This window comes from Scomber japonicus, chromosome 6, assembly GCF_027409825.1.
Source record: "Scomber japonicus isolate fScoJap1 chromosome 6, fScoJap1.pri, whole genome shotgun sequence".
In the NCBI taxonomy this organism is placed as follows: Eukaryota; Metazoa; Chordata; class Actinopteri; order Scombriformes; family Scombridae; genus Scomber; species Scomber japonicus.
Genome location: NC_070583.1, coordinates 35327325 through 35343606, shown reverse-complemented (window position 1 = coordinate 35343606; position 16282 = coordinate 35327325). Strand labels below are relative to the sequence as shown.

Genomic DNA, 16282 nt, shown 5'->3' with positions numbered 1-16282 from the left:
CGAGATGTTCCAAGAGGCTGAGAGGGCAATCGAAGAGGAGAAACAGCGCATCCTGAAAGAAAAAGAAGAACAAATACGTAGAGAACAAGAAGAACTGGAGAGGAAAGTAAAGGAAAACCATGAAAAAGAGATAGAGAAAATGATTGCTCAATTTCAGGCTGAGAGAGAGAGGGAGATGAAAGAGGAAGAGATGGACGAGGAGAGGAAGAGGGAGGAGGAGATGGAGGAGGAGAGGAAGAAGGAGGAGGAGATGGAGAGGAAGAGGGAGAAGGAGGAGGGACAGGCAGACAGAAAGAGAGAGAGAGCAGAGAGAGAAATGGAAGAGGAGGAGATGGACGAGGAGAGGAAGAGGGAGGAGGAGATGGAGGAGGAGAGGAAGAGGGAGGAGGGAGAGGCAGAGAGAAAGAGAGAGAGAGCAGAGAGAGAAATGGAGGAGGAGGAGATGGAGATGGAGACGCAAAAGGAGGAGATGGAGGAGGAGAAGAAGAGGGAGAATGAGAAGAAGAGGGAGAATGAGGAGGAGATAGAGGAGAGGAAGAGGGAAAAGGAGGAGAGAGAGGCAGAGAGAAAGAGAGATAGAGAAGAGAGAGAAAGGGAGAAGGAGGAGAGAAAGAGGGAGAGAGAGGAGAGGGAGAAAGAGCGGAAGAGAGAGAGAGAGGAGAGAGAGGCAGAGAGGAAGAGAGAGAGAGAGGAGAGAGAAAGGCAGATAACAAACATAATGAATGAATTAAAGGAAAAGCAGGACAGAGAAGTCAAAGAGGAAAGAGAAAGGTTGCAGCGCAGACATGAGAATGATGCCAGAGAGCAAGCTGAGGGGTCTAATCCAGTATATCATCTGATGAAAGCTGCTCAAGACGTGGCTGAAGCTGGTAAAAAGATATGTGACTGTGTTGTAAACTTGGGAAAGGCAATAGGGAGTGTTTTCAATAAGTAGTTCATCTAGAGAGGAACTCTCCAGAAGTCTCTACACACTCATTGATCTAAATGAAGGATTCATTGTGTTTGTTGAGGTAGAACTTTCATATCACAGCTCTCATGTCTTCTTTTCCTCTTCACATGTAGTTTTGAAAATGTTCTTAAGAGATATTTAGTGCAGGTTAACATTTGATAGTATTAAACACTGTCATTAAAATATTTGGTTATATTCTGCTTTAACCACTGAACTTGTTGATTTGTGTTCTGTAGAGTCCATGAATAGAAGAAGTTCACATTCCTCTGATGGGTGATTACTTCTGATGTGGTGCCACCTAGTGGGTGTAAAATGAACATTGCCATCAGTATATTTTTATTTCTTCTCTGCGGTCACTCTGGTTTACTTGTCTGTATTATAACTTTTCTTTTATCCACTTTTAGCATTTATTTAATAGACAATGTTTCTGATTGATGTCACCCAAGAACAAAGATGTCATTCTGTGTCAACTGAACTAATAAAGATGTGATATTGAGATCAACCTAATAAAAAGTTGAAATCCTGTTTTATTATTAAATCAAGAGTTCAGTTCTTTTTCAGGAATTATTGAATTCAATTTGGATACTCTGAAACAGTCCAATTCATTTTATTGCCTGAAGAAAAGGAAATAATAAACCTAATCTACCTCATATGTTTATTGTTTTGTTTTTGTTTGTACATTTTTTTGCCTTTATTTAGTCAGTGGCATAGAGGCCAACAGGAAACAGAGAGGAGAATGACCCGCAGCAAAGGTATGGAAATCGAACCAACGATATTGCCTTAAATAATATAAAACACTACCTACATACTCACACACACACACACACACACACACACACACACTAATCATTTCTATTTTTAACTATTACCCTGCATATTTAAAACAAAGCATGTTGGCTCTAGGACATGACTCAAAGAAGAAGTGATGTAATTATGGTCAACATCTCTTCATCCAAGGTGAAACTGGAACTTCTGGGTTGTTCCAGATCTAAAAAACTGACATAGGTGCTATTTTGTCCTAACACAACTAAACTCAAAGTCTTGGAAGATAACCTCACTCAAAAACATGTAGTGATGGTGTTAGTCTGAGTAGTACCATGCAGAGACAGAAGACTTTTTTCCTCTCTTTTTTAATTCATTAGACTTTAAACTTCATTCCATGATGAACCCTCAAGCAGATATATGAACATAGTTACACATGAAAAAACAGAAGAAACAGGGGTTTCAGTAACAAAGACTACGCCAACTTAAATATGAGTTTAAGTATTTATTTATGTGGAAGGAAAAGGGGTTGAGGGATCAGGACAAAGGGATGAGGGTCAAAGAATAGGGATGACAGGTGAGGGTCGAAGGGTAGTGATGAGGGTCGAAAGGTCGAAAAGGTGGGATGAGGGGATTAGGGTCCAGGTGAGGCGGGGTAAGGGTCGAGAGGTCGCACGGTTGGGAGGGAGAAGTGAGGGAGGGGGAGGAGTAGGAAGAAAAGAGGCGTATAGTGTGTGGTGTGGATGAAAGTTGAAGCCGGGTGCCGGGTCGATGAAGAGGGGCAGGATGCTGTACCTATCTTCTAGTTGGGTGTGTGTAGGGAACCGGGGCGGGATGAGACTCTGGGTGGGGGAGCTGTCTCGATGTCTGGTCCGAGTTGCAGGAATGGATGTGAACTCAATAGGAAAACAGGTTGTGACTGGCCGGATTGATTATTTTTGTTCTCTGAGGTGGAAGATGAGTGTGTCAGGAGAGTGGACTGATATGTCAGATATGGTGGCGACCGTGGCGTGTTGTGATGGGTCATTGTAAGAAGAGGAAGTGGTGGACTCAGAACAGTGCAGTAAACCAATCTATCTATATACGGGGATAGGTAGCTGGTGTGGAGGGTTTTGAAACGGCGAGTCCTTTAATTAACATATGGATGTGAGAGTGGGAAAAGCTAGGACATGGAGCTCCGGAGGACAGTTTAATGATAAAGTTGATGTATGTTTGGATTATGGCTGTTCTTATGTTTAGGACAGAGTGGGCGTATGTGAAAAAACTGGAAATAGTCAGGACGCCAAGTGATGGAAACGGGAGGTGGTAGGCTGGGTGACAGGTATTGAAGTAATTCCACCTGGTTAGGTAGGACGACAGGGTTCGGGGTGCGAGGCTGTTGAGGATGGTGTCTTGGGAATGTGAGTATTAAATGTTCCAGTCGAGGGTTTAGGGGAAGATGGTGGCTGAAAATGGTGGGATCTGAGTCGGGAGGTGGTTGGCGGCAGGTGCTAAGCGTCTGAATTTCTGGAAAGAGAAACGAGAAAGTGAGTCAGCGATGGATTCCTTATTATTTATTTGTATTATTTGTCTTCTCCCAAAAAAAACCCCAATGATCTTTTTTTTAGGTTGTAGAACCTGATAATGTAATAAAAACTCCTCATAACTCAATAAATAATAGAATTAAACCTGATCATAATAATAAAGTGCATTTCCCAATAATATAACAGTCTCTGTACCGATGATGAAATACATTATTACATTAACGGGAGGTTATTACATTATTGGGTTAACCTTATTATTGCAGAACCTAATAATGTAATAATTTTACAATATTACATTTACAATAACATTATTGCATTTATTATTGAGTTATGAGTTTTTTTATTATATTATTGGGATATTATTATAGTATCAGGTTCAATAGGAGTTATTATATTATCAGGATATTATTATATTATCAGGTTCAATAGGAGTTATTATATTATTGGGATATTATTATATTATCAGCTTCTATAGGAGTTATTATATTATTGAGATATTATTATATTATCAGGTTCTATAGGAGTTATTATATTATTGGGATATTATTATATTATCAGCTTCTATAGTAGTTATTATATTATTGAGATATTATTATATTATCAGGTTCTATAGGAGTTATTATATTATTGGGATATTATTATATTATCAGCTTCTATAGGAGTTATTATATTATTGAGATATTATTATATTATCAGGTTCAATAGGAGTTATTATATTATTGGGATATTATTATATTATTGCCTGTATTGTCTACTGTTCTCAATTAAAAAACAAAAGAACTGAAGATGACGTCAGGTGGGCGTGGGGGCTGCGTGTCGTCGGTGACGTCGTGACGTCGTGCTTGCAGGACTCTGAGCTCCATATTAATTCACATCGTCTAAACTCCGTGAAGCTTCGTGCTGCTGTTGTTTTTGTAGTTTTTTCTGGTTTCTCTCCGCCCAGACTCAACATGGGGAACTGTTTAACGGTGGGGCCGAACGAGGCGCTGGTGGTGTCCGGTAAGTGATTAACGGATACCGGCTATTAACGGAGCCTGCTGTCAGTATTAACGGAGCTAACGGGAGCTGCTGCTAGCTGCTGCCCGGTGTTACGGTTTAACTGGTGACCGTGTTATCTGCAAGAAAGAAGGAAGGAAAGAAGCAAGGAAGGACAGAATAAAGAAAGGAGGGGAAGAAGGAAAGAATAAAGGACAGAAGGAAAGGAAGGAAATAAAGTAGGAAGGAAGGAAAGAAGGGAGGAAGAGAGGAAGGAAGGAAAGAAAGAAGCAGGGGAGGGCAGAAGGAAGGAAATAAGGTAGTAAGGAAGGAAAGAAGGGAGGTAGAAAGGAAGGAAGGAATAAGGTAGGAAGGAAAGAAGCAAGGAAGGACAGAAGAAAGAAAGGAGGGGAAGAAGAAAGGAAGGAAAAACAGCTTGTGTGAAGCAGCAGCAGCTGAAGAGTTGATGGAAGAAGTAAAAACCAAACATGGCTGTCAGGATCAGGCCGAGCACAGAGAGATAAATCATATAGTTCTATAGTAGTAGAGAAGGAAAGAAGGAAGGAAGGAAGGAAGGATGAGGCCGAGCACACAGAGATGATTAATATAGTTCTATAGTAGTCGAGTCATGTGGGACACTTTGTCTACATTATATCAACACCTCATGTCAGAGGGGTCAAAGGTCTTCATTCAAAGGACACATACACTCTGATCTGAGGTGGGAAGGGTTCATAAAAAGATGAAAGGAGGAAGGAAGGTAGAAAGGGAAGAAGGAAGGTAGGAAGGAAGGAAGTGAGGAAAGAAAGAAAGAAGGAATGAAGGTAGAAAGGACAGAAGGAAAGAAGGTAGGAAGGAAGGAAGGTAGAAAAGGAACAAGGAAGGAAGGACAGAAGGAAGGTAGAAAGGGAAGAAGGAAGGAAGGAAAGATATAGGGAAGGAAGGAAAGAAAGAAGAAAGGAAGGCAGATATGTAGAAAGGACAGAAGGAAGGAAGGAATGGAGGGAGGTAGAAATGTCGAAAAAGGACAGAAGGAAGAAAGTGAGGAAGAAAAGAAGGAATAGGAAGGACAGATATAAGGAAGGAAGGGAGGGAGGAAAGAAAGAAGGAAGGAAGGAAAGAAGAAAGGAAGGAAGGGAGGGAGGAAAGAAAGAAGGAAGGAAGGAAGGTAGAAAGGGCAGAAGGAAGGACAGAAGGAAAGAAGAAAGGAAGGACGGAAGGAAGGAAGTGAGGAAAGAAAGAAGGAAGGTAGAAAGGGAAGAAGGAAGGAAGGACAGAAGGAGGACAGAAGGATGGAAGGGAGGAAGGGAGGAAGGACAGAAGTTAGGTAGAAAGGGAAGAAGGAAGGAAGGAAGGAAGGAAGGAAGTGAGGAAAGAACAATGTGGTAAGTTCATAAAATGAGCTTTTAAACCCATCATCAGCTCTGCCAGGCTCTCCATCCTTCATCCTTCCTGGTCTGGCAGTAAATAGAAAGAGAAGAAGGAAGGACAGAAGGATGGAAGGTAGGAAGGGAGGAAGGACAGACGTTAGGTAGAAAGGGAAGAAGGAAGGAAGGAAGGAAGGCAGTAAATCTCATACAGTTTGAAAGCCTGTTTATTTCTCTTTTAAATGGAGCCACATTAGTTAGGAACATGCATTAAAGCAGGGGGGTCAAACATGCGGCCCGTGGGCCACAACCGGCCCGCCGAGGGGTCCGGGCCGGCCCACTTTCTTCCTGTCTTTTTTTTCCTTCCTTCTTTCCATCTGTCCTCCCTTCCTTCCTTCTGTCCTTCCTCCCTTTCTTTCTTTCTTTTTTCCTTCTTTCCTTCCTTTGTTCTTTCCTTCGTTCCTTCCTTCCTTCTGTCTTTTCTTCCGTCCGTCTTCCCCTCCTTTCCTTCTTGTGTCCTTCCTTGCCTCCTTCCTACCTTATTTCCTTCCTTCCTTCCTTCTGTCCTTCCTTCCTTCCTTCTGTCCTTCCTTACTTCCTTCTGTCCTTCCTTTTCCTTTCTTCTGTCCTTCCTTTTCCTTTCTTCTGTCCTTCTATCCATTGAACAGTTGTGGGATCAGCTTGGGTGGGGGCTGTTGGTGCCAGAGTGACCTCAACCCCATTGAACAGTTGTGGGATCAGCTTGGGTGGGGGCTGTTGGTGCCAGAGTGACCTCAACCCCATTGAACAGTTGTGGGATCAGCTTGGGTTGGGGCTGTTGGTGCCAGAGTGACTTCAACCCCATTGAACAGTTGTGGGATCAGCTTGGGTGGGGGCTGTTGGTGCCAGAGTGACCTCAACCCCATTGAACAGTTGTGGGATCAGCTTGGGTGGGGGCTGTTGGTGCCAGAGTGACCTCAACCCCATTGAACAGTTGTGGGATCAGCTTGGGTGGGGGCTGTTGGTGCCAGAGTGACCTCAACCCCATTGAACAGTTGTGGGATCAGCTTGGGTGGGGGCTGTTGGTGCCAGAGTGACCCCAACCCCATTGAACAGTTGTGGGATCAGCTTGGGTTGGGGCTGTTGGTGCCAGAGTGACCCCAACCCCATTGAACAGTTGTGGGATCAGCTTGGGTGGGGGCTGTTGGTGCCAGAGTGACCCCAACCCCATTGAACAGTTGTGGGATCAGCTTGGGTGGGGGATGTTGGTGCCATAGTGACCCCAACCCCATTGAACAGTTGTGGGATCAGCTTGGGTGGGGGCTGTTGGTGCCAGAGTGACCCCAACCCCATTGAACAGTTGTGGGATCAGCTTGGGTTGGGGCTGTTGGTGCCAGAGTGACTTCAACCCCATTGAACAGATGTGGGATCAGCTTGGGTGGGGCTGTTGGTGCCATAGTGACCCCAACCCCATTGAACAGTTGTGGGATCAGCTTGGGTGGGGGCTGTTGGTGCCAGAGTGACTTCAACCCCATTGAACAGATGTGGGATCAGCTTGGGTGGGGCTGTTGGTACCAGAGTGACCCCAACCCCATTGAACAGTTGTGGGATCAGCTTGGGTGGGGGCTGTTGGTGCCAGAGTGACCAACACAATCACGTTTGCTGACTTGTGATGAATGCTGGTTGAAGAATGTGATGCCATCGCTCAGCAGTGTGTGAGCAGCATGAGGAGGAGCTGCTCGGCTGGTGTAGCTGTGTTTGGTTCTTCCTCACACTACTGAATAGGGCTGAGAGTATTGTCAATGATTTCCTCAATTGATTCAATTCCGATTCACAGGGTCCCGATTCCATCCGATCCAATTCAATATCGATTCAATTTTATGTTCACAGAGTTTCTGTTTTGTAAGTCAGACAATATTTTTAACACGCAGTCATGTGTGGACACCAAATCCTTCAAGAGTAAAGTTAAATGATGAGTCTGATCCAACACTGGGATCTAGCATGATAGCATCTATGTGTATTTACCCTTAAGACCAGTGGCATTTTAAATCATGTCACTTTGAATTATGATGTCATCATGTAACCATAAAGATTATGGATAAGCACGTCAGTTCAAATACAAGACAAAGTTGTAAAAAATCGATTCACAGAATTTTTAAATAGAAAATCGATATTAATTGATGGATCGATTTTTTTTGGACACACCCCTACTACTGAGGCTCCTGTTTGATACATTAATAAACGGTTAACTTGCTAATATGTCTTGTTTCTTCAGACTTCAGTCATCCAAGTCCACCAAACTAGAGTCAGTAGTAGAATAAAGCTGTTTGATGGGTCCAACCCACATACTCATCTCTGCTGCTCTTCCCATTAATGCATGTTTCTGACTAATGTGGCTCCATTTAAAAGAGAAATCAGGATATAATGACAAAGTGGGTAAAAAGGAAATAAGACAGAAGGAAGAAAGGAAGGACGGAAGGAAGGCAAAAATGTAGAAAGGACAGAAGGAAGGAAGGAAGAAAGGAAGGAAGGGAGGAATGAAGAAAGGGAGGGTAGAAGGAAAGTAGAAAGGAAGGAGAGAAGGAAGAAAGGTAGAAAGGACAGAAGGAAGAAAATGAGGAAAGACAGAGGGAAAGGAGGAAGGAAAGACAGGAAGGAAGGAAGAAGAAAGGAAGGAAGGAATGAAGAAAGGACAGAAGGAAGGGAGGAAGGAAAGATAGAGGGAAGGAAGGAAGGGAGGAACGAAAAAAGGGAGGGTAGAAGGAAAGTAGAAAGGAAGGACGGAAGGAAGGCAGAAAGGTAGAAAGGACAGGAGGAAGGAAAGAAGGAAGGAAGGACGGACAGAAGGAAAAAAGGAAGGAAGAAAGGAAGGAAGGGAGGAACGAAGAACAGGAGGGAAGAAAGGAAGGAAGGGAGGAACGAAGAAAAGGAGGGTAGAAGGAAAGTAGAAAGGAAAGAAGGCAGGACGGAAGGAAGGAATAAAGGAAGGCAGAAAGGTAGAAAGGAAGGATGGAAGAAAGGGAGGAAGGAAAGAAGGAAGGAAGGAAGGAAGGAAAGAAGCAAGGAAGGCAGAAAGGACAGAAGGAAGAATGTGAGGAAGAAAGGAGAGCAGGCCTCTTTACTTGAACATGAGTTCTTGTCTTATCTTGAGTGTTTTCTTCCCTCAGGTGGCTGCTGTGACTCTGATGATAAGACCTACATGGTGGGGGGCTGGGTCTGGGCTTGGTGGCTCATCTCAGACACACAAAGGTGAGTCCAAGTGTGAGCGGAGTGTAAAAGCAGCGAGGTCCGTTTCTGCTGCCCTGACCCGACCTTTCACTCGCTCCTTCAAATGCTTTTTGTGCCAGCGGCTAAGTGGATTATACTACTGGAAGCCTTCTGTTCTGAGCTCATTTGGACAAAATGAGGTTTTTACAGAGACAGCAGCTGGACTGGGCTTCTGCTGTCTTTCCACAGGGAAGGCAGTCCCATTATCTTTAGGACGGACAGAAGGAAAGAAGAAAGTAAGGATGGAAGGTAGGAAGGAAGTGAGGAAAAAAGGAAGGAAGGTAGAAAGGGAAGATGGAAGGAAGATAGAAAGGGAGGAAGGACAGAAGTAAGGTAGAAAGGGAAGAAGGAAGAAAGGAAAGAAAGAAGAAAGGAAGGATGAAAAGGAAGGATGGAAGGTAGGAAGTGAGGAAAGAAAGAAGGAAGGAAGGTAGAAAGGGCAGAAGGAAAGAAGAAAGGAAGGTAGAAAGGGAAGAAGGAAAGAAGAAAGGAAGGATGGAAGGTAGGAAGGAAGGAAGTGAGGAAAGAAAGAAGGAAGGAAGGTAGAAAGGGCAGAAGGAAAGAAGAAAGTAAGGATGGAAGGTAGGAAGGAAGGAAGTGAGGAAAAAGGAAGGAAGATAGAAAGGGAGGAAGGAAGGAAGGAAAGAAAGAAGAAAGGAAGGATGAAAAGGAAGGATGGAAGGTAGGAAGGAAGTGAGGAAAAAAGGAAGGAAGGGCAGAAGGAAAGAAAGAAGGAAGAATGGAAAGAAGGAAGTGAGGAAAGAAGTCTTGAATTTCCACAGGGAAGGCAGTCCCATTATCTGCAGGCAGTAAACAAGCCCAGGATGAAAGCCACTCTTCCACATTCTCCCTCCTGATACTCTCAGGCTAGCTTTACACGACAACGATCTGAACACAATCCGCAAAAGTGGCGTTGCGTTCCCACTTTTTATTTTGCGTTTAGACGTAGAGCGTCTTTGGGTGGAAATCTGCAGCATGCACACGGTGACGCAAAAGTGTGTGAAATTTGATGTAGTATGCATGCCAGGTGGCTCGGTGGTACTGTGAAGCACTGCCATACAACAACACCAAGATCAGATCCCACCATAGACTGGTTCTCCCGGGTCTTATCCATAACTGTCTGGTTCACCTACGACGAATTGGAGCATCCAACAATTGCCGTAGGTAATTAATTTGCCTTCTCTGTTCTGATATATCAGTAGTTACTCTGCGTATTTGCTGAAAGGACTCCTGAATAGCTATCAAAGCAGCTAAGGCCACTTGAATGTCTGACTGATGGAAATAATCCGACATGTGTGTTATTGTTTGGCTGTACTGCACATGGATATGACGTCAACGCGTATGCGAGGATAGCCAGCGTGAGCAGCTCAGAGCACACTTTTGCGTTTTCAACCCTTTAGACAGGAACGTGACGGTGGAGTGTCTTTAAGATTTCCACTCTGGAGGGTGGGTTCATTTTTTTGCGTTTTTAAGCCCCAAAAACGCCGTCGCCGTCTAAACGAAAGGCACATCTGATGAAATATTTTGTCGGTTTCACCCGGGAGCGTTGTCGTGTAAAGCCAGCCTCAGTGTTTTAAAAATGTTTCTGAAGCAGTTTTTTTCCTTTTCTGCCAACATTACACACATTCCTGCTGTGTGTTTGACTCATTTCTTCATGTAGTGTCACAACAACAGGTGGATCTTCAGCTGTAGTTGTCGTTGGCTGGTTGATCCCTCTAGCAACTACTTTTCCAAAAGAGAGAAAGCTGCCTTTTAAAATGAAGTTGCACTGTTAATACAGTAATTACGGCAGCCCTATCAAATCCAAACGAGTGCCTTTTAATCTACCGTAATTACTGTAGAAGCAGCACAACTAAATGGCCCGGTTTTGTTAACTTGCTCAATTTTGGTTGATTTGGTAATTTTCTTTGATTTTTGTGCTTATCCCATCTGTCAGTAGCTACGTAGCTAGATGGTGTCTTTATCTGTCTGTTTTATTCATGTTTGTTGCTGAAATATGATCGGGAGGCTGCACAGGTTATTTTATTTTGAAAAACGGAAGTTTTATTATGCCGATTCAGTGTCTGACTTCCTGTCTGGTGCAATCTGCTCTGTTGAGCTTGTCGCGAGTTACAAACAGCTCCGTCAAAAATAGAAATGCTACCTATTGCTAGCGCTGCGGCGCAGAGAGACGCTGCTGGGACGTTGCCGGTGGAAACACTCTCATTGATTATAGTGGTACCTATCAGCTCCGGTGACCGCGGCGCAGCTGTAACGCACTGCTGACGGACCCAGTGGAAATTGGGCTTTAGTCGGTTCTTACCTGTGACACGTCCACAAAATCATACTGAAGTCCTGATTAGGCATTGGCCGGTATGAGATTCTGACGGTATGATAACCTGAGGTAAAAATATCACGGTTTCACGGTTTTATGATTATGGCTATAAAACGTGAGAGGAAAGAAGGAAGGAAGGAAAGGAGGCAGAAAGGAAAGAAGGAAGGGAGGAAAGAAGACTGGAAGGAGGGAAGGATGGCAGGAAGGAAAGGAGGGAGGGAATAAGGAAGGAAGGAAGGTAGGAAGAAGGAAGGGAGGGAGACAGAAGGAAGGAAGGGAGGGCGAAAGGAAAGGAAGGACGGAGGAAAGGAAAGAAGGAGGGAGGACGCAAAGGAAGGATGGAGGACGGTAGGAGGGAGGGAGGAAAAGAGGAAGGAAAGAAGGAAGGGAGAAAGGGAGGGAGGGAGGGACGGACGGACGGAGGGAGGGAGGGAGGGAGAAAGGAAACGAGGAAGGGAGGGAGGAAGGAAGGAAGGGAGGAAAGAGAAGGAGGGAGGAAGGAAGGACACATGGTTTTATGATTACGGCTATAAAATTCTGATATTTTGAAATGTTTATTTAAAACCAAAAAAGATTTTTTTCCATTGAACGGTTTTTTATTTTTAGTAAATATGTATTTAAAATAAAAAATAATAAAAAATAAGTGCAGTCCTTTAACTGAGGCTAAACCTGCAACTCAAGTCACGACATAAATGAATTATTTTTTGTGAAAAAAAACACAAAATGCAAATAATTGTAACAGCAACCGGAGTACGGGAGGGGTTGGACTTTACGCTGCAGCTGCACACGACTTGAGAGACCTCCACTCTCTCTGACGAGACGTCACATTAAAAAAAAACCCGCTCATAACGCAGGAACGGTATGACGGAACATTTTAGTGGTTTTGAAACCGTGACTTTTTCATACCGTGGTAAACCTTGAAACCGGTAACCGGCCCATGCCTAGTCCTGATGACGTTTTTACTGCAGTTTATTTAAATGAAAAAATCAAAAAGGACTGACAAGCAGCTGTTCCACAAACATATAAAAACCCTGATGTGATCCGACTGTAAGAATAAAGTGATGATGACGATGGTGACGGTCAACAGAAAATATCGGAGCTCTACTAACTCCCTTTGTCCAAAACTCCCGCTGCCACCCAAGTGAACAGGTAAAATAAGGGGAAACCACACCCATGTGTCAATCAATGCATGTGAAGCAATACGTGCAGCTGAAGCAAATATAAACATAAAACATATATTTGGCTCCTACAATCCCTGCAACCAAACACTTGATCAAACCACAGCAGTGTGTGATGTCCACTACTTTGATTTATGTGTTGGTGCTTAATTGGCAGTAAACCACATTTATTCCCGGGAGGAAACTGGGCGAGCTGAGTTTGCTTGTGGCAGAAAAACAGGATGTACACAGTGAGGAATGGAGGACATGAAAAGCCTCTTAGCTGCTAATGTGAAGTGTGGCAATACTGAAGTCAAAAGATCATGTTCATGTATCATATGATAAGTCCATATATAGACGCGATGCCACATTAATGTGCTTGTTGCCCCGCTGCAGGATCACCCTGGAGATCATGACTCTGCAGCCCAGATGTGAGAGCGTGGAGACGGCAGAGGGAGTGGCCATCACTGTCACAGGAGTGGCTCAGGTAGAAACCACATCCTGATGTCTTCTCTGTCACATCTGAACTTCTATGATCCGATAGTTCCTGAATCTATTTTAAATGAACGTTGTCTTCTTCAGGTGAAAGTCATGACGGAGCGAGACTTGCTGGCGATAGCTTGTGAGCAGTTTCTGGGGAAATCGGTGATGGAAATCAAAGCTGTGATTATTCAGACCTTGGAGGGACATCTGCGCTCCATTCTGGGTAACAGACATTAACGTCATTCAAACATCTGACATGCGTTTAAATACATTACTTTTTTTACTTTTTTTTTTACATTAATTTTTTTGTTGCCTCTTACAATAATTGTCATCACTTATTAATCTACCAATTACAGGCTGAAGGTATTATATTTAAAAAAAAGACTGTGTTCATTTTATCACCATCACTTTCGAGTTTATGAGTTCGTCTGCCAATGATATAGCAAACTAGCATCATGAGCCAATCAGACGTAGAATGGGGCGGGTCTTGGAAAAATGTCCTATGCTGCGTAGATAGGGACTCACATTGTGTAATGACCATAGACTGTATAAAAGAAATGGACATAACATCTGTGACATCACCCATTGGTTTGTGGATACGTTGAATCAGACACACAACGTGGTTACCGGGAGCAACAACCACAGCTGATGTACTGGCATCAATAACTGACTGTGTGTGCGACTTGAAAATACGCGCATGCACGTGCAGCGCATGCATTGTTGCAAGTTTTGGAAGCTTGCCAACAACAACACAGCGGAGTCCTGTGAGAGAAGTAGATTATCATTCTGACTGAGAGCGGGGCGGAGCAGCCATCACTGCAGTGTGTGTGTGTGTGTGTGTTAACGCTGCTCCTCATCTGGAGGGAGAAAAAGCAATATTGGCTCCAAAAAAAATCGTCAGCACATATCGGCCATCGACTAAGACTGAAAAAAATCCGTATCAGGATTCTCAGGATTTTTTTTTTGCTTTAACTCCTGCAATTATGTCCTCAATTCATTTTTCATAGTTCTTGTTTTGTCTGGAAAAAAGAAGTAAATCCTCTCATTTCTGTACCTGATAATTTTACCTGATCAATTAAACATTGAATTGATCATTAAAACAGTTGCTGACTACTTTTTATTCAACAGAAAAATCTACTAAATGACTCATCATCTCAGTTTTAGATTTCTTTACCATGAAAGCTGTTCAGTTTCTATCATGCATGTTGTTTTTCACATTAAACTTAACGACTCTCTGATATTTGTGGCTTCAGTTAAAGAACTGCTTACTTCTCTAAAAGCTTAGCTTCCACTCGTCTGACAACAAAACAAAGACATCTTCATAAATGGATAAATAGAAAGCTGCTTCTGTAAGTTTGTGACATTTTGAGTGTGTCTTCTCCTCAGGGACCCTGACTGTAGAGCAGATCTATCAGGACAGGGACCAGTTCGCTAAACTGGTGAGGGAGGTGGCAGCTCCAGATGTGGGAAGGATGGGCATCGAGATTCTCAGCTTTACCATCAAGGTGAGTTTAAGGAAAGAAAGATCCGTGTGATAATATTCAGCATGGACTCTCCCAGTACTGAAATTCACCTGGAACCTCGAGAAGAAACCAGTGTGTTGATTTTGGTTAAGATAAAACACAAATCAGTCAATCAATCAATCATACTTTACTTATATAGCAGCTTTTATTCAGGTTAATGTAGTTTAAAGTGTTTCACAGCTGATAACAAGTGATGACACAAAGAAAAAGAAGAAAAACAAAGAACACATTAAAAGACAAAGTTGAGACCAATGCAGGCAAGAGAAAATAAGAAATGTAATTCTTTCTTTATAATTAAAACTATTAACTATTCATTTCACTAAAACACAATAATAGATGGCAATAGATACGGAGATAATCTAACCCAGAACAGCCTCAATGGACAAACATTAGTAGCAGTTATACAAAATTATGACATTTAAATATTGTTTCATTTTGGTGCTTTTTGGGCCACTTTAGGAAAAGTCATCAAATTTCAAAATAAAAGACATTTGAGGTGTTTTTACAAGCTGTTAAATGTCAAAAACAGGTCAAACAGAAAAGAGCAGAAAGCTACCACCGTATGTGTGTTTTAACTAGGGCTGTCAGCGTTAGATTAATGCAATCCATAACGCGTTAATTTTTTTTAATCGCATTTTAATGTTGCGAGCCTTTTTGTCCCTTCTACTCCCCCGTAGACGGCTCCTCTAGCTGTAGTGCTATGCTTTGAAGTGGCCTCCTGCAGTAAACCTACCGCGCTGATGGAAAGTAAGAGAGCTACTGGACTTTTGAACGGCTTGTTTAACTTTAAAACACTTCCAGACGCTTCAGTTGACAAGTCAAAAGTAAAATGCAACCTGTGTCAAACGGAGTTTAACTACCACCGGAGTACGTGGAGTTTGAGTTAGCACCTCCACGCTAAACACCCAGGTGCAGCCAAGCGAGCCTCAGCTCCACCAAAGGACCATTTTGGAGTGTGGGAGTCGCAGCAGAGCCGTGATTGATTCCCAGTTAAGACACTCTGGTAAGAAATGCTTTACATTATGGGCTTAAAACTGCCTTCAAATGGAAAATAACAGGATTTTAAACATGCAACTCAAAACGCCATTAATCGCCATTAACTATGGAAATTCTGCGATTAATCTCGATTCAAAAAATTAATCGTTTGACAGCCCTAGTTTTAACATAATATAATAGTTCATGCTGCTGTTTCTTTGTTAGAGAAGAAACCTCTGCAGGGTTTCATGTGTCTAATAACTGGCAGGAGTCTCGTTGTTCACTGTTGTAGATTTAGAGGTAATTGCAGTGCTGTGCAGACTCAGTGGCTGAACACGATGCTTCTATCACATCATCATTTAGTCCAGGGGCGGTTTGGCTCATTACTGGAGGCTTCTGGGATATGTGGTCCTATCAGATGTTTGCTTTGTGGTGGATCGTTGATTCATTGAGACTTTCTGAAGGGAAAACTCAGAAAGTCATTCAAGAGCCACTAACAGTCCATGTGATCTGATGTGGGTTAGATCAATAAAAAGATGGAAGGAAGGAGGGAGGGAAAGAAAGGGAGGAAGGAGGGAGAGAGGGAATGAAGGAAGAAAAAAGGGACCGATGTAAGGAAGGAAGGATGGAGAGAGGAAAGGAAGAAAATAAAGATGGAAGGAAGGATAAAGGGAGGAAGGAGGGAGGAACGAAATAAAGATGGAAGGAAGTAGGGATGGAGGAAGGAAAGATGGAAGGATGGAGGGATGGAGGAAGGAAAGATGGAAGGAAGGATGGAGGGAGGAAAGGGAGGTTGGAAGGAGGGAGGGAGGAAAGAAAGATGGAAGGAAGGAAGGATGGGGAGAGGGAGGAAAGGAAAGATGGAAGGAAGGAGGGAGGGAGGAAAGAAGGAAGGATGGAGGAAAGGGAGGAAGGGAAGATGGAAGGAATAAACATGCTGATTATTAAAACTGTGTGTGTGTGTGCGTGTGTGTGTGTCTGTGTGTGTGTCTGTGTCTGTATCTGTGTCTG

General features: G+C 43.2%; 2 protein-coding genes across 2 annotated transcripts in view; both read left to right on the top strand.

The window, feature by feature from the left end:
• LOC128360906 (NACHT, LRR and PYD domains-containing protein 14-like) overlaps positions 1–16282 on the top strand; it is a 423000-nt gene that overhangs the window by 172580 nt on the left and 234138 nt on the right. The window lies entirely within an intron of this gene.
• Positions 4119–16282, top strand: part of LOC128360961 (flotillin-2) — a 19104-nt gene continuing 6940 nt past the window's right edge. The window contains exons 1-5 of the mRNA XM_053321526.1: positions 4119–4233; positions 8720–8801; positions 12687–12777; positions 12873–12996; positions 14160–14278. Coding sequence (XP_053177501.1) covers positions 4185–4233; positions 8720–8801; positions 12687–12777; positions 12873–12996; positions 14160–14278 — 465 coding nt within the window. The 5' untranslated portion in view covers positions 4119–4184. The remainder of the gene's footprint in view (positions 4234–8719; positions 8802–12686; positions 12778–12872; positions 12997–14159; positions 14279–16282) is intronic.